The sequence below is a fragment of the Zonotrichia albicollis genome, chromosome 1 (genome assembly GCF_047830755.1).
Source record: "Zonotrichia albicollis isolate bZonAlb1 chromosome 1, bZonAlb1.hap1, whole genome shotgun sequence".
Classification (NCBI taxonomy): Eukaryota; Metazoa; Chordata; class Aves; order Passeriformes; family Passerellidae; genus Zonotrichia; species Zonotrichia albicollis.
The window spans coordinates 130,361,585-130,386,648 of NC_133819.1; the positions used below are offsets into that span (position 1 = coordinate 130,361,585).

General features: G+C 40.4%; 1 protein-coding gene across 1 annotated transcript; it reads right to left on the bottom strand.

Moving 5' to 3' along the window:
* Positions 1-5,025: 5,025 nt before the first annotated feature.
* Positions 5,026-24,526, bottom strand: ATP6V1C1 (ATPase H+ transporting V1 subunit C1). The gene is made up of 13 exons (XM_074554109.1): positions 24,367-24,526; positions 20,463-20,645; positions 18,328-18,395; positions 17,148-17,233; positions 16,344-16,438; positions 12,559-12,650; positions 11,389-11,487; positions 10,004-10,072; positions 8,606-8,698; positions 8,424-8,517; positions 7,799-7,896; positions 6,549-6,675; positions 5,026-5,636 (listed from the first exon to the last, which is right to left on the bottom strand). The coding sequence occupies exons 2-13, from the start codon at positions 20,592-20,594 to the stop codon at positions 5,541-5,543; spliced, it is 1,149 nt and encodes a 382-aa protein (XP_074410210.1). The 5' UTR covers positions 20,595-20,645; positions 24,367-24,526; the 3' UTR covers positions 5,026-5,540.
* Between the last annotated feature and the right edge of the window lie 538 nt (positions 24,527-25,064).

A 25,064-nucleotide genomic window follows, 5' to 3' on the forward strand; every position in this document is an offset into this window, starting at 1 on the left:
CTAAGCTGCTGGCAAATACTGGAGTCTTTCACTCTAAGAATCCAGTCCTGGTTGGGCGGAAGACAAACACTGCAATTGTTGACATGGAGCACAATTCAAACATCCCTTCTGCAGTGGGAATTCTGCCAGAAAACCACAATTTAAGTACAAAGATATCTGGGAAGAAGTTACTTTCTAAACACTTCTGAGAAACCAGGCACTGCCTGAACTATATCTAATAGTTCAGCAGATCATAGATACATTTATCGTTCAGAAAGCTTCCAAGATCATCAACATCTTTATGAAACCTGAATTAATATAGAGGTTTAAATGCTAAGCATTTCAGACTATTATATATCAAAAAGAAACTGAAACAAAGATCCCACATCTGCTGGTCACTGCATTGCTATATCCCTTACAATAGAAATAACCCAGAAGTGCTTGAACACTGCAGAGGCCTCCAGTACCCTCTGCTCAAGAAAAGAATTCATCTCAAGAGCACCTTATCAGTGTGTATTCATATTGATGGGAGGGTGTAAGGAGGGAGCCTGACTTCTCAGTGGTGCCCAAAGAGACAATGGGCACAGAGATGCATCTTATCCTGCCTAAACTGAACACAGGTTTATTACCTGGATGTTTGAACCCCAGGGAAGATGGCACTGAGAGGGCTGTGGAGTATCCAGTCTTTCAACTGGAGATTTTCAACCCCTCACTGGACACAGTACTGAGCCATCTGTTCTCCTGACCTTGCTTCAGGAGGGAGGACTCGATGATGGTCCTCAGTGGTGCCTGCCAACCTCAGCCACTGCCAAGCTGTGGTGTCTCCTTAGTGCCGAGGTGAAGGGAATGAACCACCCTCCTCTATCTACTGGCAGTGCTCTTCCAAAGGTGTGCTGCTGGCCTTCTCCATTGCTGCATCATACTCAGCTTTTGCAAATGGAGCCCTGGGTCCTTTTTCTGCAAGAATGCTTCCTGGCCAGTTGGCTACCAGTGTGTACTGGTATGTGGCCAATGTAGCATTCTCCTCAGATGTGGGACTTGACATTTCCCTCTGTTGAACTTCCCAAAGTTCCCATGCTCCAACTTGTGCAGTGTACTGAGTGCCTCTGAACAGGGACCATTTGGCATATGAGCCTCTCCTCTCAGTTTTGTGTCACCAGCCAACTTGGTGAAGGTGCACTGTCCCATCATCCAGGTCACTAATAAAAACGTTTAAAAATACCGGCCCCAGTATTGAATCCTGAGATATACCAGAAGTAGCTGGTGGCTTCTGCATGGACTTTGTGTCACTGATTACAAACCTTTGGCCCCACAAATTCACCTACTTCTCAGTCCACCTCACCATGCATTTACCTAGCCTGTAGTCCATCAGATTGCCAATGATGCTACAGGAGAGAGCATCAAGGGCCAAGATACACAAACAGCTACTGCTCTGCTCTCATGCACTGATCCAATCATCTCACTGCAGAAGTCCATCAGGTCAGTAAGGCACAAATCCAGGCTGACTACCCTTAATCACCTTCCTGTCCTTGGCACAGTTTGCTCCTTCATCATTCCCAGAGATCAAGGCCAAGCTGCCCAGACCTCAGCAGTAAATCTGGGTTAGTAGTTCCCCAGATCCTCCTCTTGGCCCTCTTCAAGACAGAGATGCTTATTTTCTTCCAACAGGTTTGTCGTGGTTCATTCTCCTTAAAGTTCACTGAAATCCTCTCCTGCTCTGACCTCAGCTATTGTGATGCTCCCTCGTATCCTTTCCTGTTCAGTAAGGAATTACTGGGACTGCTTAACTGCCCCTCCTACAAGCTCCTGGTTGCACATTCCTACTGCCTCCCCCCAGTTCCCTGCTCACTCTTCTTCCCAGTCCTGGTGATCCCAGAACTCACTGCAAGTATTGCTTTGTCACACAATTTCATTACTAAGTTTTATCTGTGAGCTTTCAAATGGCATCCATCAGCATTTCAAGATCTATGTTAAATTTACTAAAAGACTAGTGTATTGCTACTGTAGATACTTCTCCTGTGCAGCAGCTATCTCCCCTTCTCAGACTTTGACTACAGACAGTAAATTGTAACAATCCAGTTATGTCTGCTTCTCCTATTAAGACATAAATCATCTGTTGTTACTTAATTATAAGAAAAATAACATTCCCATATTCCTCACATTCCAGAGTGTACTATGTTTTTCATTTCTTCCACAAATTATTCTCTAACCTAATCACTTGCCATGCTTTTTGGAAACAAAATGAAAAATTTCCATTTCTATACAGCTTTAACTTTGTTTCAGTTGCCAGGAATCTTTGAAGAACCACAGAAATACAATAAACTGTAAAATTATGTGGGTCTGGTTCTAACTTTTCCCTATAAATCAAATCTAACAGACTGACTAACTAATCAAACTGACTCCCAGCTCCTGTATTCAAGGCATCTCACTTCATCACTAGAAAGGCCCAACAATATCCAGACATCAGCTATTCCAGGCTGGTTACTAATATTTAATACTCTGCAATTTTCCCTTGTTTTAAACAGCAATTTTGAGTCTACTCAGCCACAAGTAATGCCAGACTAGATACATCACTGAAAGGAAATGCATTGGAGGTTATTTATTTCCCTGTAGCCCACAGAAGGGACCACAGGGGAGCAGGAACTGTCCTGCAGCCTAATTAGAGGTGTGTGCCAGAGCACATATCCACACTGCAGCCTCTGGAGGACCCAAATCAGACCAGAGGAACAAGCCCTGAAGGAAATGTGACTCACAGAGGATCTGTGCTAAACTATGCTTACTCTGGACTGCAGCCTGTGGAAAGAGCCATGCTGGAGCAGGGGAAATGTGTGAGGGGGAAGATAAAGCAGACAGGAATTATTAACATCTCTCTAAGCTGCTGGCAATAAACTCCTGCAACTCCAACTCTCCCATCTTGCCAAAGCCTCCCTGTTATCCTGTGACAGTAACTGATCTTTATCTCAACTCAGGAGCCTTAGCACCCTGTTTTCTCCCCTGTCCCATCAAGCAGGAGTAATGAGAGAGCAGCTGGTGGGTAACTGGCCATAAGCTAAGGTCAACCCACCACAGCCCCCAGTGAGCATTTCCCACATTCAAACTTGCATCCTTTGCCTCTCCTTAGTGCCATGTACCTCTGAGAAGTGCTCAGGCACATCAGAAGGCTCCATCTTCTCTGTATTCTCTGTTCAGGCAGCTGGAAATATCAGTAAAATCTGCTCTTTGCTTTTCCCATCTCTTCCCCATCATGGACAGACACGATTCTCCCTGTCAGTGTCTCATGCTCCACAACCCTGACAAGCTTGGGTAGCTTCCACTGGACTTTCTCCATTGTGGTGCTCCATTTTCTTGCGTTATAGAGCCCAGACAGGACTTTACAAGTGCCAAATACTGGGGAAGGATGGCTACCCTCTAGCTAGCAGCCATCCCAGGAGAAGGCTGGCCACAAGCACAACTAGTTTCCATGAGCAATCCCAGCTCCTTCTCCGCAGTGTTGCTTCCTGCCTAGTCCACACCCAGCCCACACTGGGGCATGAGAGTTATTCATCCCCCAGCACTGGACTTGGCAATTCTCTTGGCTGCAGTCCCTGTCAGCCCATTTCTCCAGCATTTCCACATCTCTGTTTTTCAGTGTATTGACTGCTTCCCTCACTTTGGATGGCGGTGTCCTTCGCCTCCATTCACTTCAGAAGGATCTAAGGCTGATTAAGCAAGCACCAGTATCTTGAGCAGGGTGAAATACACAGCAAAGCATTTCATACAGCACTTACTGGAAACCTAAGCCCTTACCTGCACTTGTTTGTAGAACAGCTTTGAAAACAAAATCAAAAGAGAACTAAGGTGAAGAACAGAGACAACAGTTCAGCCTGATTTCTCCTGTGATTAGAGGCAGGACAAAAAAACCCTCTTTACCTTTAAGCAGTGTGTACATGTTATAGTGGGCTCAGAGCCAAGATGACAACCTTTGTGAGCAGCAGTAACAAAAGTCAGTGGAAGAGGCAGAGCTGGGTGATAAAAGGGAAAACCTCTTCCACTTGGGCACACTTTTAACAACCTGGACAACAGACTAACAGCTGTTATCTTCTGTAAGGAACTGAGAAGTGGGAGAAGCAGAAATGTGACCACAACAGGACACCTGATCTCACTATTTCCCTTTTTGTCTATAAAAACAGGAAGAAAAGCAAACATAAATTTACACAGCAAATATTTTCATAGATGTCAAACCCTGTCAAAATCAGTAGCTAGATGCAACTCTTGCACTCAAAACCCAGACTTCCCTTTGAGTAATTAGAGATATCGATGTAGGCTTACAAAGTTAGCCAATTCCTCCAAGGTGCTGTTGGGTTATGATTAGAGATCCCACAGCTGAAAGCTCTCTAGTTCTTGGAGCTCTGATATTTTCAGTTAGGGACTAAATGAGAAAAGAATACAGTGGTTACAGTACTTCAAATACTAATTTTGATAAATCAGAACTCCTCCAGTCTCACTCGATTCAAGTCAGTTTTAAACAATACTGCAGCTTTTACTGCATATTTAGCTACTCAGACTACTTGTAATAGCTGCTACTGAAATAAACAACTCCTCTCTACCCACATGAGATGGAAGCCATCATATTCCCTGTGTGGAGAACAGATATTGCAAAAAATTGCAAAAAAAAAAAAAGTGAGCATCTAATAGCACAGTGTGCAAAGCTATAAAATTGTCTCAAGCTTCAACTGACTGAAAAAAGAAGAATTATCAAAATCCCAGCTCAGCCTAGCTTGTTATTATCCCAGCTTGCTGTCATCTTCCCAGTAATTGTCTCACATCTTTTCTTTAGTCACAAAGACAAACATGAAAAGCATTCATACATATGTGTGGTGGCCAAACAACATACTCGAGCCTTTCTGCACAAAGCAAAATTAGTTCCTGCATCTCCTACAAGTACTTGTGCTGAAGCCAATTCTATTTCTGTACCAGTGCGTGCAGGATGCAGCACTGTTAAAGACTTAACATATTGCTTCAGTTTAGACACAAGTATCTGCAATTTTATGTGGTAGAAGAAAGTGACACATTTGCACAGGTATGTTTATTTTCCCTGTGTTTACAGTGCATCAATTGTAATTTTAAACCATTCAGAAAGCACGATTTCATACCAATTTTACATACTTTACATCACAGTTCAACAACATTAACACAGTCGTATCTACTAAATCAAATGAACAAAATGGCCATGAACATTTACACTAGTCTTCTGTAAACAAGTTTTTTTTTATAAACAACAGTAAATGGAATTAACACAGACCACCATAGGAAAGAGGGATAAGCTTTTCCTTAAATAAATCACTCTGTTTATAAATACTTCAATTCTCTCAATATACATTTACAGACATAGTCGATTAAAAGCTGGTTACCTACACTGCTCTTTAAAAAGAAAATGTCTAGAGATGGACCACAGTGTGTTCAATTCACCTAACATAAGAAGCAAGCATATGATTAGTAGAATGTTAAAAGTATTATTATACTTCAACCTCACTTCTGTTTGTTTACACCAACACTGAGAAGATTGTCATGTTAGGGAACTTTTACTTGAATTCCAGCAAATTACAATCGATCTTGTAGTACACATATGGGTAGTACTCCTGTTGGCTGAGGTTTAAACCTGGAATATCCATAGTTGCCTGCAAATAAAGTTTTGAAAGCAGTTATACTCTTACAATTCAAACTCCTATTAAGAAGTAGCTGAAATATTAATATGTTTTAGAAGCAAATAGGCCAGGTAAGATTTCAAGGTTAAATTTTCACATTCAAGTGACTGTTTAAGTAACAGGTAAAGTTAGAACCTTGACAAATGACTAACAGTATTTTTCAAAATTAAATACAAAGTGCTTTTTCTAAGTCTAAGTAGTTCTGTACCAATAATTCACATCCATTGCTATAGTAAACACATCATCACTACTACATCTAAACACTGCCAGTTTCTGATAAGAATGCTATAGGGTGCTGAATGATCCAAGGCATTATATAAGTTCAGCATCTTTCATTTTCACCTAAATTGTCTCACATCCTCTTTCCACAAAAAGGCCTGGAAATACATTACATTCAATATATTGTTAAGAATCTTTTTTAATTCAGCTAAACTCATGGTATCTTCAGTTACCCTTTAACTACGAACATCACTGATTTTCAATAAAAAGCCAATTAGCAGAATAAGCCTCCCAACAAACCAGTTTTTACACACGAAAATGAGACCTCTACAGATGGAAAGGCTGATTCCATTTTGACAATGATTCAGCCTTCTACAGCAGAGGACTACTGTGCTAACTTGCAGTCTGTATCTTTCCATCAGCAGTAGGAAAGAATGCAGTAAGAAGAAATTACATGCGACTTTTAAACCAGACAGCTCTTCAAATATATTGGATGCAACTTTAAACACCATCTGCCTGCAAAAAGTGTAAAACACAGGCAGCATTTTTTTATGGAGACAGAATTCTCTGTACTGTGAGAAAATGAAGAATATGGAGAGGTACAGCTTTTTAATGATGCCAATAGACTTTGTTTAAACACACTAGTAGCAGTTAAATAGTACTTACATCAATGATAGCTGCTGCACTGCTGTCAAGGTGTTTGTACAAGTCATACAGAACTTCCCTCAGTTTCTTCATTGTTTTCTTATTAGGCTGAAGCAGCATTGCCTGGAAGTTAACTGGCAAACCGTACCTGAGGAAGTCAAGTAGAAAACCATAGAAACGCTGAAATAAACCTTCTTTCATAATTCAAAGCAGATTTTTTTTGAGAAAGAGTCCTATTGCTGAAGAGGAAATTCTGCTAATTTCCATTTTTGCAAAACCATTCTGTGTCTACAGTTCATAAGACAACAAAAAAAGTAGAACTTCAAGCTTAAAATAACAAAACAGAAGCTTAAATGTTTTTAAAATAATTTTAAATCCTTGAGTATTTAGCATAATTCTCAATGTTACCTGAACACAGACTAAATTTTGAACATTCCATTAATTTACTTTGCTTATCACACTTGATGGACAATGTAGTTTCTACTTAATCTTCCTTTCTAGGAGTGTGGAAACTGCTGCCAACATTTCAGTCAGGTTCAGCTTTCTTCTTTACTCTTTACTCAAGTTTTGTCTTCACAACAAGGCCACAGCAGCAAGAATGCAAGTTCATGTGATTTGTTTTCTTTTTCTCCTCTGCTTTTCTCCTTTATGACAACTGATCAAAAAGGCTAAAAACACCTTGCCCTTTACTGACCACAGTAGGAACATCTTCAACTATAAAAAATAAAGGTCTTTCCTTTGCAGAACAACTAATCTGTTCTTGACTAATAATAACACTTGAGGATAGTATGAAGGAAAAAAAAGCAGATAAAATTTCTAATTAGAATATTGAGTGGTTTAAAACTGAAAAATTTAGATTACAAAAGGCATGTCTTAAAGGAAAAGCATGGATTTCATGATGCCAAGCTATTGTTATTCTGAACTATTCAAATTTGCCATTTAAATATAAGATGCAGTTAGTTCTTGTTACAAGCAGCTCATAAAGTAACCTAAAAATCAGCAAATAAGTCTCCCTGCTATGTACAGAGTATCTGTAACTCCTAAAGCAATAGTGAAAAGACTATCCAAGGGGAAGATACACAATTATCTACTTCAAATATTGCACAACTGGCAACAAGAGCTATTGCCAACTGCTGTTCTTACTGCCCTACTTTTAGCTTCCTCCTTCCCAGAAGAGCAGCATCCACATGCTTCAATTTGGTAAACCCAAGCTAGATGTAAATTCTTACCAAGTCTAGGAAGAAAATCACTATTCAAATCTGCCTCATTACCTTAAAACAGATTCAACAAAAACACGCAATGCTTTCACATGAATCCATGCAATGAAAGCTTCACTGAAATTAACTTTCAGCCACCGAACCAGAGGCCCCTGTGAAAGAATAGAGAGGGGAAAAAAAAATAAGCTATTCAAACATCAGAAAAGACTCAGCCCATTATGCATGTTTGAGCAGCTACTCAATATCTGTACCATAATAAAAGACAAGATAAAGACAGAGTTCACTATGGATATAATTGCTCAAGAGTGTTTTGATATCAAGTAAAGAGACATTTAATGAGACTTCCCATTGTCCCTTCAGGTCCCCATCTCAGTTGTCATGATCTAACTATATTAAAGATCCTTTTAGTAATATCTGATTATGCAATTCAAACACTTGTCCATTTTCAAACTTCAAACATTATCAGCTGCAATATCAGCCCTTGGTTCAATGCAGTGAGGAGCACTTGTGCTGCACAAAATTCAATTATCCCAGAGTAGATTAGCTGGGTGGCAGGCTGCCTATATCATGTCATCCCTACAATGCTTTCTCTGAATCACAACTTCATGAAAATTTTATGTAGCAATAACAAGTCTTAGATGTCTCACACTTTTGAAATGACCAGTTTATTAAGACTTACAAACTGTTTCTTCTTGTCAGTTGACAGTCTATTCATTTCTTCTTTATCAGCTTTCATCTCTTCTTCATTGTACTGGAAGTCACGGACCATAAATCTGCATTTGGAAGTGAATAAAATCAAAAGTGTCTGTCTAGAGATCCTTCAAAGCATGAGAGACAGAATGCACACAAAATAAACCTTACTTATATTCTCTGGCTTTGTGCTTGAAGTCATCCACTGCCTTCCTGAACAAGGTGACATTACAAAGGTAGCTGTCTTGGTCCTCAAAGAGTACACTACACACAAAGAAAACAAACCAAGTGTCAGAATTAACCAGGTTCAAGCCAGCACAGTCACACAGTACCACAACTTGGACTTTATTGCTACAAGGCAAGACATAAATGTAGATAATGATACAGGATTTAGTTCCCAAATTACGCACCTCATACAGAATGTAACTGACTGCTCTTAATTGCTCCCTTCATAAATGATGGCAGCTTACAGTTCACATTCAGAGACTTCATCACACAAAACCACTTCATATGGTATTTGTTCAAATTAAAACTTATTTAACAAAAAAAGTAACTGAAGCTGGTTTAGTACTGAAACGTTTGGACTACTGTTTTATTAGAAATGTGTGTTTTAAAGAAAAATGAAATGGATATAAAATAGAAAAATACACAAATTAAAAATATAAAGGTTGGCAAAACAAAATGTTTCTTAGGCTGCAAAGATGACCCCTAGATTTACTATTTTATAATTAAAAATAATATTGCTTATTTTGAGGCTTTACCTTAGGAAAAAAAAGCTTGAACAGATTTAGACTGTTCCTCAATGTGATACTGTCTTCAATACAAGCATTATCCAACAGTTTAACAAGTTGCTTTTTCTTAAGCTAGCCCTAGTCCATGGTTTCCCAATAATTAAGAAGCACTAGAATGTCTTCCAAACGTGAAACTATCCAGAGCAAGTTCAGATTTTTTAAGTGGCACAGAACTGGTGGCATCAGATTTTCCTGACCAAAACCTCAGTCTGTCAGTTAAAATGAACCACAAATCAATGCTTTGTGCTACATGTGGACTTTATCAGTCAAAGTAGTTACAAGGTTGGTTAAGTGGTTTAATCTTGCCCACCACAGCACCGAGCACCAGCCTGATATCAAGGTCCCAAAGAGACAAGCCACCTTTCTTTGAACACAACAAATTTACACTTCCAGTTCTCCATTCTTTGGAAGCTTTCAGAGCTCATATAACTTGTTTCAAGTCCTGTGAATACAGACCTAAAGCTTACAGGCCAGCAGCCAGCATTTGTTGCTTATCTACACCACACTCCAGCCAGAGGCTGAATATATCTGACCAGAATAGATTAACTCTTCAATCCTCTTACTCTTCTCACATAAGTTATGTTTGATAACTTTGTTAACCCTAGAGTACACTTGAATCTTTCCTCAATTATTTGATCAGATTTGATCAGATAAAGCTATAAAGCTAGACATACTGACAAGTTTTGGACCAATCTTTAAAATTCAAAGTCTTTCTAGATAAAGAACACTCCTGAAACACAGCACACACAAATATGAGATTCAGCATTTCACAACTTACTTGCTGGAACGTGGTACAACCATCTCTGCTAGTGTTTCATACTGCTTAACCCAGTCATTGTAATTTAACCTAGAGAATGCACAGGTTATTGTTAGACTTTTAATCCGAGATTAATGGATCAAGGCTTTTTTTTTAAAGGTAACAACATTTAATCATCACATCATCAATCTCAGGTGCAGGTTTTAAGAAATATGCAGGACTCAAGAAACACTCAGTTCTCCTCATGCTGTTTTTGTAATTATTGATAAACTACAGCGATTGCAAAAGTAACATATTTTCAGTCTTCATGTCAGTTTACAAGTGCAATATTTTTTAAATCAAAGAACTATGAAATTAAATCATCATTAAGTAGAGATCTCAGGGGACCAAATGGAATTAACTGTTAAAGTTAATCAGAAACTCCTCATGCAACTCTGCTCTTCTGAGCAGAGGAATACTTCTTCCACAATTATACACAGGTTCCCTAGAGTCCTGCACTTGCCTGAAGGACTGGGAATTTTGGAAGCCCTGTTATTCTGTAGTTAGTTGTGAAGAGGTTCCATCCTCTCAACAGCAAAAACAAAACAAATAACAGCAGAGATATTCTAACCACTTGCTTTTTGCTAAAGCCACTGCAAAATTGGTTTTCCTTCACCAGAGGAAAAACATCTGACAGACTCTAATAGCTCCTGTGGTAAAGAGAGCCAGTGGGCTTTTCACAAATTAGGAGCTCTCTGCTTGCAGCTCCAGTCAAGGGCCATTTTTTCATTTTACAACAGTTTTGAGGGCATCTGTATGACCACTTCCCTTGGTCAAGGGAAAACATGAGGTTTCTGTTGTTCACATATTTCAAATAAGAACAGCCTGCTCCCCCAGCAAGCCTTTCACAGGACATAAGCAGGGTTCCAATGGCACAGACTTAGTTAAGTAAAAAAAAAAACCCCAAAAAACAGTGTTCAGGCAATTTAAAAACGTGCAGAGCAAAGCAGTAAAGAGTTCACTCAGTAAATGATGGAAGTTGGCATAGTCCTAACCAAGATAATTTAATGATTAAGCCTTCTAATGTAAAACAAGTCATGTTTTGACTCAGCCCTTACTTTCATAAGGACACCATCTGGAGCATGTCTACTCATAGCAAACACTGAATAAGAGACATAAATCTAATTTCCAGTTTCTTCAAGAAATTCACGAGCACCCAGCAGTCTTTATAAGAAGTTTTTGTGAACAAAGGAACACAGGCACAGACGCTCACTTATCTCTCCTGAGCATCTTAACAGTTCTGTTTGCTCATCCAGGAAAGCCCCAAGTAAATTGAGATGTCATTCTGACAGTATTATAGAGTTGTGAGATCTATTATTTGATTTATATTTCTTATTGTATTCTACTCTTAGGATGAATAAACTTACTTCGGCACAATCACTAATAATGTGACCAAATATTCTGAATCAAGTACAAAGTCCTCTTTCTTCACAATATCAGCAAGACTTCTGGTTAGCAAGCTTCCCCTGCAGAGAAACAAAGACAGAACAATTACACATTTAAGAACTGAATTTGTCTGGATAACAGTTTCCAGTGCTTGATAATATAGCATTCTCAAAAATACACTTTACCTACATAATTGCTATTAGCAGAGCAAGCAAAATGTCCTTATATACACTTTATATCTCACTGTCCAAAGTGACTGATGTTTTTATCAGCAGCTCCACTGCTGTGCGTCATTTCCATATTCCAAATACGTCACACGCTTAAGGGGCCAACTTGTCTTTTAAGAAGTGATTTAAAATGGCAAGAACCATTAAAACCATTAACTGTGGATTCAAGCACATGGAGCCTCAGAGTTATAACTAACATAGTACAGACCCACATGCAGAACATCAATAAAAACTTAAAGCAGTGTATTTCCTTGTATTCATTAAAGACCAAGAATGTACATAGGTTTAATGGCATTCAGCTGACAAACTGCCATGGCTTAGCACAGAACTGTCTCACTCCTAAAACACCTTGTCATGTACTGTCATTGGCATGACCCATGGCTCTGAATCAGCCAGCAGGCTTGTGCCATCCACTGCAATGGCAGGGTTCAGGCACATTAATCAACCCCATTTGCACAGAATAACTACTGTACCTCAGTACAGATAATCATCACACGTACGTGACAAGACAACACACAGTCCTCGTTTAATTTAATATCTGTGTGTACCCAACAGCTATTGTACCCAACTGTCTCTGCTGGTAAATTCTGAGGGAGGAAAACCAGTTAAGGTGGTGTGAAGGAAAGACTTTCTTGTTTAGACAAGACATCTAAGTAGCAGTGTTACCACTAACAGCAAGCTCCTCTCAGAAGTTCCAGCAATTTATGCTATTTGTACATGCTTTTGAGGTTTCTTAATTGCTGTTCAATCACAGGTAAGTTAGCACCAACCAGACAGCTGGTAATAAATGTTCTTTTATGACAGCTGCTCTTCAAGACTGATAAACACCTCAAAAATACATTAAGCTTAGCGTTAACATTTTCTTAAGTTTTCATGATGAGGTAACGTTCCTGCACTACAATAGCAAAAAATAATACAACTTACGCATTCTTTCTTTCCAAATTCTGAAGATTCCCTTTGAGATTATTGTATGCCGAGGCTCTTGCTTTTAGATCATTGTCAATCTGGTTTACTCCCTTAAAAATGAAAAGAAAAGGAGCTGTGTCTAAAGAACTAGAATAGAACTTATGTTCAGCTTGCCACTGCTGCTTAAGTAATCCTGGAGGATAGATTTGAGAAGGATGGCTTAATTAGCATGATTACCAAAAATGATTCATTCCCAGCTAGATAACTTGGCAGCAAGTGGAAGACTACAAAACAAATGAAGCACTTTAATTAATACATGTTAAACTGCCAACCATACTCATATCAATGTGTACCCTATACAAGGAAGTGTTTTAAAATCAGCACACTCAGTAACGGTTGGGTAACTGCAATGGCACAGTGTTGGTCTGGGATTACAATGCTGCCTACTGCCTCCTTCACTGCCTCCTCACTGTAGTAAAGAGGTACAAGCATGAAAAAATCCCCAGGGAAAAGTTTCTGAACACTGTCAAGGGACTCTCCCTTTATATAGACTTAGACCACTGACAAAACATTTTGTTTGCATAAAACACTTCAGCTTGGAGACGCAGATATGATTTTGTTTCCACAAAATAAATCTTAAAAACAAGGTCATTTAATTAAAGAGTGACCTTGTTTATGTTAACACTTAAGTTGGCTTGTCTGTAGCAGGAAGTCCTCAAAAGCCTGAACATTCTGTTCGTTTCAGGCAGCAACACATTAACAGCTTGCACCTTTACAGATACAGAAATCCTTTAGACAAAATACTCTGAAAATGACAAAATTAAACAGATGAGTACTTAAAGCTATTTAAATCCTCTGACTGATACAACCTTTAGCAAAGCAACATGTAGAATATTTCAGCAGGTGTCACACAAGGCATATACCTTCATGAAAACTTTTTAACACTACAAGAAGTAACACCAGCACCTTTTTTTTTTACATCTAGAGGACACCATAAGGGGAAAATTAATCAGAAGATATTAAGCTACTACCTTTGTGCATTTTAGCTCTTCCCCAGGCTGACAACGCTTTGCCTCTTCCAAGGATCAAAACTTTCAACAACAGTATAACTATGCATTATTAATGACAAAACCCAAAAACCTTTGATACCAAACACTGCCTTTACAAACCAGTTCCATTCAGCATTTCCTACTTGACAAAACTCTTAACTGCTCTCATTTGTAGAGTCAGTAGTCTTTTAAAAAATGACTGCTTAGATAAAAACCTGTTACTGCTGCACTGACTGAAGTTTATTGTGAAAAACAACCAGCTTTGCTTCCTACTGCATGTTAGAGAATACAGAACCACAAACCTCAATGCCACAACAGAGCTCTTGAAAAGAAATTTTTGTAAAATTACCAAATGAAGCAACAATACAAACTTCCTTCTGCAAGGAGAATTAGTGAATAACTCACAAAGGTCACTGCAGAAGGAGGCAGACTCACAGTATTGCTAAGGAAAGTGCCAGTCTAACATAGTGAGCCTATCTCTACACAGAGCAATCCCAGATATTTCAACCACTTTGGTAGTCATTAGCCAGTGTCTTGCAGCCATACAGCAGAGCTGTTGCACTTGGATGCATGCCTGGGCTAATGAAAAGGTTGGACATGGGCACTAAAAATATTGAAGCTGCCTCCTTGCATAAGTCTGATCACTAATTTCAAATCCAAAGACTAACTCGATTAAGTGACAGCTCTCACACAGCACAGATGCCATCTCAAAAGTCTTCTGTATTGATGCTGGGGTTCACAAAACTTCTGCAAATTGAAAGCTGAAAAAAACTGATGAATAGTTTCAGGAGATATAATTTTATTTAAAATGTTTCTGATACTGCTGTAATTTCTTCTCAACTGACAAATCCCCACCGCAATTACCATTACTCATTTTGACAGACATCAGAATGTGCTGCCTGAGTGAGTGAGGATGACATAAAGCCACACAGGAAATGTAGTAATTCATTATTTGACAAACTTTTCAAATTATTTAACATCAACCTGTCAAGAGGCTTCACAGATTTTAATTAATGTAGCTCTATCAATTTTCCTATATCTTCGCTTTGGCATGTGATTACATGAAGACTTTATCTCTGTCAGGACTCTTTCTGCCTTGGGACAAAACTGTTTCAAGTCCTGTGATATGATTTCCTTGGGGTCATTTCTACAGAACATAGGGCATCTTCAGTCATCTTCCTTCTCTTCTCTACTTTATGGACATACATCTATGGCTCACAGCTGAAAATATTTTATAAACTATTTGAAATCAGATTTATTACACATTCATGTCCTAAAGCTGCTCCTATGGAATACAAGCAGAGCTAAACATGAAGCAAAATGGAAACCCCCAACAGGATGACTCAAGCTGAACTCCAGCAGACCTGTTTGTCTACATTTACTATCCAACACAACAGGTCAATGAGGTCCCTAAAGTAGATGAAGAATGTAAGACAATTGAAGTTCAGGGTCTAGAACTTTGTTGAAGCAGATTATTTATCTAGCAGACTCTGGGACACAGAATAACATGCACTGAATATTTGATAATTTTCAAAAAAGGGGCATATTTCTTCATGTCCTAGGTTTCTTTTTCAACAAATTTAATTTCTGCAAAAACAATTGCTGCACTATAACTGCTGTAGAAAGTTCAGTGCTTCATTTTGGTACCTTCTTCTGAAGAAGTAAATATGTGCTAGTGTCAGATGTTAATATTTTAATTTTATATCTGTAAGATATTCTTAATGTGCAAATCTTCAGAGCCATAAGACAGCCAGTCATCCTCTAACAAAAGGCCACACTGGAGGTGCTTTCCAAGAATACTTACTAAATGTAATTTGTGAAATAAATTCAAGACACAATGATAGTCCCAAAGAAAATCTCAAAAATGAAAGTACTAATTGCATTTTCAGTCAGCTTTGTAGCATACATTAAAATTTTGTAATCTCTGCAAAAAAATTAATGTAACAGTTTCAGGAATCTGCAGTAATAGCAAAGCACAAGTCTGCCAGCACTTACCACCATCCCAACCCCATTATAGTCCCTACACATCCACCACCAAAGACTCTCTCTACAGTACCCAGAAGAGCCTCCTCCTTTTTGCAAGTTATGTACTTCCAGTTAGTGACACAGGCAGTTCTAAGAGCCAGTCTGCAGCTAACAGAAAGCAGGGAAGGGGAAAAAACAACCTGAAGAGGCTGGGAAGATCTTAAAGCAAGGATTGTCTACAGAGAACTCTCTCACTGTCTAAACCAGTCACTCCTGAGGACCCTGTAGAGGCTCACAAGCAAGTAAAAAATAAAGCCCTCCATGTATGAAACACTTTGCCTAAGTAAAGATGAGGAAAACATGACAACTCTCAGTGAGCTTTCTTTACATCTAACAATGAAGGCTTATTTCTCCCCTCACAACTGAGTGCCACAGCTTTCAGAATGTAACTAAGTTCCCTGGTTCACTGCTAACAGCCCACAAGGTTCGAGAACATCAGACAAACAATATGCTAACACAGCAAAACTGAAATGTAAATATAATTTCCTGGCTATTTATTTGTTAGCTCAGTGATCCTAGGAAACAAAAATCAGCAAAGACTGCATGATGGCCTTCAGAGGGCACTCTCCAAATCCTAGCCACATCCCATGTATTTCTTTGGTTACTAGCTGCTACAAAATTCACTGCTATTGTTTGCTGACTAAAAAAGACAAATTGCTTTGAGAGCAAGTTTTGTGCATAAATATCCCAAGTTCAAATAGGGAAGTTTTATAAAACAAGTTACCTTACCTTTGCAATAATTTCTGAAATATTCTTCAAGGATTGCTTGATTGGGTATTTGGCCATATCCCACTGGAACCTTGTTATATAGGTGACCAAGTCAACTAAAATTTTAAAGAACTTTGTTAAGATTGACAATAAAAAGACAACTGTATTATATTCTATGTAGAACTGCTCTAACAGAAAAGAACTGTAACAGACTGGACCTTCCCATGTGTGTACCTGTTGCTTAAGAAATTTGAAAATAAACAAGCTGTAAATTATCCATGACCTCTGCCTTCAGATATTGGTTTCACCACCTCTGTAGACTGTAAATGACATTTATTACCAAGTCAAGGATGGTTGGAGAACTACAGACAAAAGCAACTACTTTTTGCTCTGTGTGAAAAATGAGTGGGAGAAGGGAAGGTTATGATGGCAAAAAAGGCAGCAATCACCATGTGGCTCCCCTGAAGTGACAGGTTTGTACATCTATCTACAAAAGTCACTACTCCAAGCCCTTATCCACTCATACTAGCCTCTCTTCCATCAATACAAGCTGTGATAATTCTATTAAATGGCTCTGAAAATAAAACATTGGTTCAGAGAAACGTGCAGCTCTTTACTGAAATAAAATGCACACTGGCACCCCAAGTCCTTCTCAGCAGGGCTGCTGTTGATCCATCCATGCCCCACCTGTACTGATGCTGAGGGCTCCCTGACCCAGGAGCAGCCCCTTGCACTTGGCCCCCTGGTACCTCAGTGAGTTTCAGGATCACTGCCTTCCCTTCTACAGTTTTAGAATACATTAGGATATCATGGTTAACACTTTACCTCCATTGGCCAGAAGATTCTCCTGAACTTTATCTTTACTGTCTTCTAGAACATCAGCCATATATTGGGCCACCTTCTTTACAACACTGAAAATTGGAAGAAAAAGACAAAAATATAGTTAAAAAAAACCCAATAAAGCCCTTTGAGAAATACCTGCCATTTGAGAAATACCATTCATAAAACTCATTTTAAATTGCCTGAGACTGGATCAAGTGACTGGATCAAACAAGGATGATGACTGCTCTACATCCAAACTTTCTGAGAGCACAAGCTGGGCTCAATAGCTGAAGGAGACAGATTTCTCAGTATTCCACAACTTTATTTAAAATCTCTACTGCTGCTACTCACCAGATCTCAACAAGGTGAGGCTAGCTCCCTCACATTGGTGTTGACTTCAAGTGTAAAGTCACTATATTGCAATTTTTTTAAAAGTCTGTTGTACTTCCAAAATTCTAACCCCTTTCTAGAAACAGGTAGAGAGGCAGAAGTCAACAGTAATACAAACCAAACACAGGATAACCCTGCCAATGCAATCTGACACTCAAGACCTGTTTTCCTAACTTAAAAGCCATGTATAATATTATTCACATGTGCCAGGCCAAATAGTTTCCTTTTCCAATTAAAAATGTCTATATAAGATTGCTCTCCTTGAAACAGAAGATGGCTCCATGAGTTCTGGTTATGTGAAAGTTTGCTACTTTTGCTTAAAATCACTTTCAAAAAGTCATTAGTTTCTTCAAAATGAATAGGTTTTGCATGTTAATAATAATACTTTTAAGTATTTCTATGGATTAGGAAATTACATGGTTACTTTCTCAAAGTGTGAAAACAGTAATCCTGCTAGAATTACAAGCTTTTACTAAACTTCCTCACCACTTCCTGCACCTGTCAGGTTCAGTTTTTAACAATTCTCCAGGACCCAGCACCACACAGCACTATTAAAGAGAGAATGCAAAATGTTCCACTATTCCAAAAGAAGTTCAGATTATTTTCCTTTTTTCAAGAACAGATACTGTTCTTGAAAACCAACATCTTAGCTTTCTTAAATCTGAACTTGCTGACTACCTGCAGAGGATCACTGTGATACAAAAAATGCTGAAAATAACTTGTGTATTATTAGAACTCAGCAAACCATCACATCATTCTAATACTCTGCATCCTAGTAAAAATGAACTGTTACCTCTCCACAAATGCATCCAGTTTAGCCAGCTCATCAGACAAACCAACCAAAACATCCAGTGTGCCAACCTAGAAGCAAAGATCAAAATGCATTAGCAGATGTATATAAACATAGAAAGAGAAAACCAGCTAACAGTAAAAGCTACATCTCCCAACAAGTATCTCTCCAGAACTACATAAAATGCTGGACTCTAAGATTTGAGACACCTTGGTTTACCAAAGCCACACTGTTTCACTTGTTAGCTATCACCCCCCCCTCAAAGCACCACAGGATCAGATCTAACTCTCTAGTTTGGTGCTCAGTTTCAGTTCTGCAATCCAGCCATCCAAAACATGTTAAAACAATGTCTATGCTGTAAATTGGCTGCATTTTTCACAAAGCAGTTGCTTGAGCACTTAATTCACTACTTTAGATCAAATGTGAAATTTCACTGCTCAGGAATCTCAGCACTGGAGGCAACAAGGACATTAAAAACTTTGACAACACCAGAGTACTGCAGCAGTGAGACCAACAAGAGTCTGGACTTTTTGCATCTTGGGTAATAAAATATCTAGCTTGTCTACAAGCTTTCACTCTTTCTTCCCTTCTCCTCCAGAAAAATAACTTCTTCCCCAGTCTCATGTATCTAGAGTACACATTTCTCACTGAAATATTACGGGGCTATTAACATTTAACATATTTGTAACCTAGCATCTACTTTCTGTATATCTGACCACTCAAATTCATATTAGTCCTTTTCTGTTTAGTTCTGAAGCATAAAAGAGCAGAATTACTTAAGAAATATCACACAAATGACTTTCCATGCCTCACCTTCTTCTGGGCCACAAGCAGAATAAGGAAGCTCATTTTAACTAGTCACTTAAAAGCCTCAGGACAAGCAAGTCCTTAAGCAATAAGACTGCTGTTCAGTGGAGACTAAACCACTGTTTTAATGAGTTTTAACTAAAGGATCTCACTGCTTTAACAGTCTCACCAGGTGCACAGAAGCCAGACTATTTCCCACTGTATATAAAGAATATTCAGCTTCTGCCCCTTTTAGGAAGCACAGTAGAAGCAAAAGAAATTGCTTCTAACCCTGATAGGCCCCAACAGTTTTCAGCAGTAACTCTTCTAAATGCTGCAGGCACCCTACAGTTTGAAAGCCATCCTGATTCATGTCCAAGGATATCCTGGGAGGAGACAGACATTTGTTCTAGTCCCTATTCTAAGTGAGGACAGTCCAAATGTGAACACAAGTTATGGCAGTTTGAAGATGTTAAAAGGCACACTGAAGCACTCTGTGCCCTGGGCTCATTCCTTAGCAGAGACAGGAAAAAGGCATTATGTCACCTGAACTTGATGCACTCAACAGACCAAGACTGATGGCATTTTTCTCCTCAATTTTGTAAGCCTTGAAGGGCTTTCACTGAGCTCCAATTCTTGTTCCAGAAACATCCAGGCATCAGGAAAGACCTTTTCTAAATGAATACATTGGCTCATAATTTTTCCGTATCCTGATGACTGTATTAAACCAAGAATAACTACTTTCAGATTTTGTTACTATTTGCTTCTCACAGAATAGTTCAAACAGTTTTTTTTCCATTTTCCACAACACACTGGCAGGTCACACTGGAATGCTCAGCCAGAGATAAACCACTGCTCTAATGGAAGAATGCTACTTCTGGACAGAGAAAAGGCAGAGCAGCTCTTTGATCAACTCCTGTATTTTAATTTGAACCTTTCACTGTATCTCAGACAGAGAAAAGGAGCAGACAATTCAGAAGGGAAAAAACTTAAAATAATTTTTAAAAAGGCAAAACAAAACCATCAAAGGAAACTCTCAATAATCAGATCACAAGTTCCTATTTTTCTTCTCCAAGTAACTGCTACCATCATGACATCAAGACTACCATCCTCAGAAAAAACTGCTTTATTTGCTGAAAGAACACAGGTTGCTGAATTTTGAAAACTTATAGTGTGAACAACTTAGAAGTTCAGAAAAAAAGATTACTGTTGTCTGAATTATTTCTTAGATCCACAAATAAACATCAAGAGAAGTCAGCTGCTCTCTCTAAAACATCTGCAGGTTTTAATCTAGAGAAACAAAGATGGTGCAAAACAAACACTTCTTAGGACATGACACAGGGTTTCCATACCTTCAAGTCCGGAATATTGAACTTTGAGTTAGTGGAAAGGTTGTTGTGTTTTGTAGTTGCTGCGTGTAGCTTCTCCCATGTCTGCTGACAGGTCTTTTCTCCAGGAGCAGAAATCAGCCAAAACTCTGTCATTTTTGTGCCTTTATCTTGATGGCTGTTGATTCAGAGGATAAAGGCAAGATGCTAGCAGAAGGGAAGCAAGAGAAAAAAGAAAAAATATCTGCCATTAATACAGCAGTCAAAGCTTTGCCTGAAGAAAAACATCTCATTCCACATTGCTAAAGTGCTGTTACAGCCACCGTAAGAGATTTTACCAGAAGTATCATATGGTTTCAAATTCATTTTTTCCTATCTTCCAAATCACATTTACACAGTTGGAAAATTTTTTAAACTGCCCATCCTGTATGTTAAAGTGGGCTGAGTTTGCAACATTAGCATCTTTCATTAGCAACTGCAATTTCACAGAAAGATAACAGCAAACAATTTAAATGAAATCAAATAAAACAGGACCCACATTATATTTTCACAGCTAGATACCTTTTCCAGTCTCAGGAGGTTGCAGTTTATTGCAGCCCCAAGACACAAAGTCTCTGTGAAAAGTCTCTGTTTGAGCCCGCACGTTCGAAGAATGAGTCGGAGCTGTTCAGCTCTCGGTCTCAGAGTTATTTCTTGTTTCTTATCTATAAAATTCCTTCTCCTGCCCTGCCAAGATCCGTCCAGCAGGACAATGCCAGGCACTCTGCCTGCCCCCAGGGAGGTGTTATCCCTGTATACAATGTTTACAATTGTTTTCCAATACCTATCACCTATGTTAGACAGTGAGCTTCTACTCTAAACCAATCTGTGCCAACACCACAGCAGAAGATGGAAGTAGAGAAGAAGAAGAAGAAAGGCTGGATACACCCAAGGCCCTCCATCTTGTCCCCAAAACCCCTATTCTAAAAACCCCAAAATCTACTTTTTCACCTAGTGATAATTTTATTATTACACTACTTAAACTTCTGTGGCTTTCAGGTCTTCATACAAAGCTGGCAATTTGCTCCATGGGTCATAATCAAACCCACAGGTGTTCTGGGCTGTGTGCCAGGGTCTCTGAGCCCCCTGGCAGGGGTCCCAGCAACTCTGGACACTCAGAGGGATGTCCTGAATTCCAACATTCCAGTGTCTGTATAACAGACAACTTTTTCTGAAAACATCAGAAAATATAAGAAAAACCGAACAAATTTCAACTCTGATATCTCTTTTCCAATCACTTTTCAGATTAGGACAGTGTTTTAAAGTAAATAAATACCTAAAATTATTTAAATGCAATAAACTCTAGTTTATTCTTTCAAGCAGCTTTTCCTGGCAGCTTAAAATTTCAATAAAAAGGAGAACAATTTCTAGTCTTGGTATCTCTGTTACAACTGCAAACCATCAATAAGATTACACATACTGGCATCAGTCAAGAAAGTGTTGGTACTAAATACAAATGATGTTGGTTTATTTTGCAGACAAGCTCAGGAAGTTAAGAGTATTTATGTTCTTTTGTCACTAAGAGGCAGAAACAGCTGGTTGAGAGTTACTGGATGTTTTCAAGAAGGGAATGAAGAACGAAAAGCGTACGGAATCTAAATTTTGATATCTGCAATGTCTTCTGTAGCAGCTTTGAATGACTAGAGACTAACCTGTATTTCATGAGCACAGACTACAGCACTCAATTTTTTTGAGGGAGAACAAATCAAATGTTGTATTTGCTAGAACCAGTATGTGATAGCAAACTTTGCCCAAAACAACACATACATGTCCTTCCCCTGTGTATTCATTCAAGGGTGTTGAAATTACAGGTAAGATACAGGCCTGGTTGCTGATTCTTTGCTCAGCTCCTCAGGAAGCCTAAAGCTGAAGTTTGCCAGCCATTAAATCACTATCATGAAGCACAGCCTGGCACAGCAGCCATCCATCCCCCTTGGACTTAAGGGACCTCATTTCCAGCAGGAGATGATGACACCCAGTCCTGAGGCCCTTGACAGGACACACTCTGTGACATCTGGCACTGCCCACCAGGCCCAGCACAGCAGTGCCAGACAATGCCAGGGCAGGTGCAGGTAGCTGAGAAATCACAACATTTACAGGACCAGACACACAACATCAGTTATCACTACCCTGCAGGGCTTCTTTGTTTAGCACCAGCTGCAGTATCTCACATCACAGGTCTCCACAGCAGTCTATTAATTACTGATGATTTGGAACAAAACAAAATTTCCTCTTATTTGGACTACTTTGATGCATTATCTTCCTTAATGCATGCCAGACTTGGCACAAGAGAGATTTTTCTGCACTCCACTGAACTCTGGCCCTATAAAAGGCACAGGAAAGGTTACAGTAAACTTCACCTACTCAGGGAGACACCACTGCAGCTGACACACACTCTCAAAGTATTGAAGCTTTAAATTGTTTTTGTCTGGATTTGACAGGACTAGGACTAGAAAAAGTTGTTGGGTAAACTAAGCAGTGGCAGCAACAACTTGCAAATATCCAAGCAAAAGACAGAAAAGCAACAACACAGAAATCCAAGATCCTACTCAGGAAGACAGAGGGAACGTCACATTCTCATGCTTTCCACAAACATCAATACTCCACAGAATATTTATAAAATTTCCAGAAGAAACAGTTGTAGCTGCCAGGAATCATTAAGTCACTGGACTTCCCTTTTTCCCTCACCATTTTTTATCTGTGTGGTTGTTTTCCTGAAGCTGTGTTCCATCTCTAACAGTCATGGGAAGTAAGATCATTTCCCATTTCAGGTAAAATGGAGGTATTATCAAACACAAGGGGATAAAAAGCTTGGTAGAAGAGTTTTAAATGTTTTTTACATGAGGGGCCTTGAAACCAGAACAATGGAGAATACTAAACAAGAAGTGAAGAAAGGAGAAGTGCTACAGAATGGTTTGAAACACAGATAAAAATGCTGGTCAGACAAAAAAGACATACATACTGATTGTTAAAATGAAAGCCAAGCAAGTTAAAGAAAAGAACCACAGGATAAAGCTGGAAATACCTAGTGTTCAAAATAAAACCTAGAATAAGCAGTAAGAAGGGGTAGCCTATTCACACAATGCACCTCTATGACCAGGACTTTTTCGTAATGTGCACTGCTTCATTTCCAAAGAAAAATCTGTCATGCAGTACACTACAATCTGAAATAAAACTTATGAACAAGTTTTTTCAGTGCTTCACCCGGAAAAACATACAGGGATGTCCAAACCGAATCCCAGCTACAGCATTATATTTTTCAAAAAAACCAAAAACCAGGGCAAGGGGCGGGGGACAATTGCTTCTATTTAGCTCAACAGGAAACCTCCGTCTACCGCTGCGGCCCAGCACGGAGTCCCTAGAGCGTCACTTCAAGCTCGTTTTCAGAAATCACGTCTGCTGCTCGGCCTCCACGTTCCCTAAGCAGAAGCGGCCCCAGCGAGACAGCGGGGGACAGTGCTCCGTGGGGAGTGCCCACGCTTGTGCGGAGCGGCCCGGGGCTGGCCCGGAGCGGGGGGCGCTGCGCTGGCTCCCCACGGAGCCGCTGGGCCCATCTCAGCACGGAATGTCAGCTCCCACAGCCCGGCACCGCCGGCTCGGGCCGCGCTGTCCCTTCGGCCTCCCCGAGGTAAACAGCCCTGGCACCGGCAGAGCGGCGGCCCGGCGGCCCTGAGGCCCAGCAGAGCCCCCGGGAGCCGCGGTACCGCCGGGCCCGGCCGGCGCAGCCCTTCGTGCCAGGCCCTGCGCGGCCCGGAGCCGGGAGAGGCCGTGCGCCGGGGCAGGCCGGGGCGCTACCGTAGCCGCCCGGGGTAGTCCAGACACTCGTCCTTCTTTCCGTCGTTCCCTCCTTGCCTGCCCCTGCCCGCCCCGGGCCCGGCCCCGCCGTTACCGTCACTGCTCCATCCCCGGCGCCGCCGCCCGCTCACCCGCCGGTGGGTCACGTGACCCGCGGTCAGCTGACGCCGCCGCAGCGCCGGGCACGAGGGGCGGGAGGAGGCGCTGTGCCGCGGCTGCGCAGTGACTGCCGGCTGCGCAGGGACTGCCGGCTGCGCTGGGGCGGTGGGTTCGAGCCCCGCCCCGGTGGCGTGGCTGCTCTCCTGCGTACCCTGCTGTCGTCGCAGGCACCTCAGGGTACCGACTGCCTCAGGCCCCTTCTGATTAATCTGGGCTTGATTAGGGAGTTGGTGTAAAACTACATGTGGCTCAGGGCGGCCCAGTGTCAAGGAGGCTTTGTACGATTCTGCCCTTTGGGCAGAGAAGCATGGTCGGGTTTGAAAGCGTGTGTGTTTGTTACTGCTGCGGCCAGTAGATTTTCTTCAGATTACAGAAACACAGAGTCATGGAACTATTTAGACTGGAAAAGACCTCTAGGATCATCGAATCCACCACGTTGAATACCACCGTGTAAACCAGACTGCCACTGGGTGCCACATCCAGTCTATCTTTAAGCATCTCCGGGGATGGCGACTCCATCCCCTGCCTAGGCATGGACAATCCATTCCAGCGTTTAATCACTCCTCCAGTGAAGAAGTTCCCCCTGATGTCCAACCTAAACCTCCCCTGGCACAGTCTGAGGCCTTGTCCTCT

What these genes read in the sequence shown, in the direction of transcription:
- ATP6V1C1 (XM_074554109.1), bottom strand. Translation starts at nt 20,594, where the DNA reads ATGACAGAGTTTTGGCTGATTTCTGCTCCTGGAGAAAAGACCTGTCAG. An exon ending in TCAATATTCCGGACTTGAAG is followed by an intron (nt 18,396 to 20,462) that starts GTATGGAAACCC and finishes CTTTGCTTCTAG; the next exon opens with GTTGGCACACTGGATGTTTT. An exon ending in CACAAAGCCAGAGAATATAA is followed by an intron (nt 8,518 to 8,605) that starts GTAAGGTTTATT and finishes TTCCAAATGCAG; the next exon opens with ATTTATGGTCCGTGACTTCC.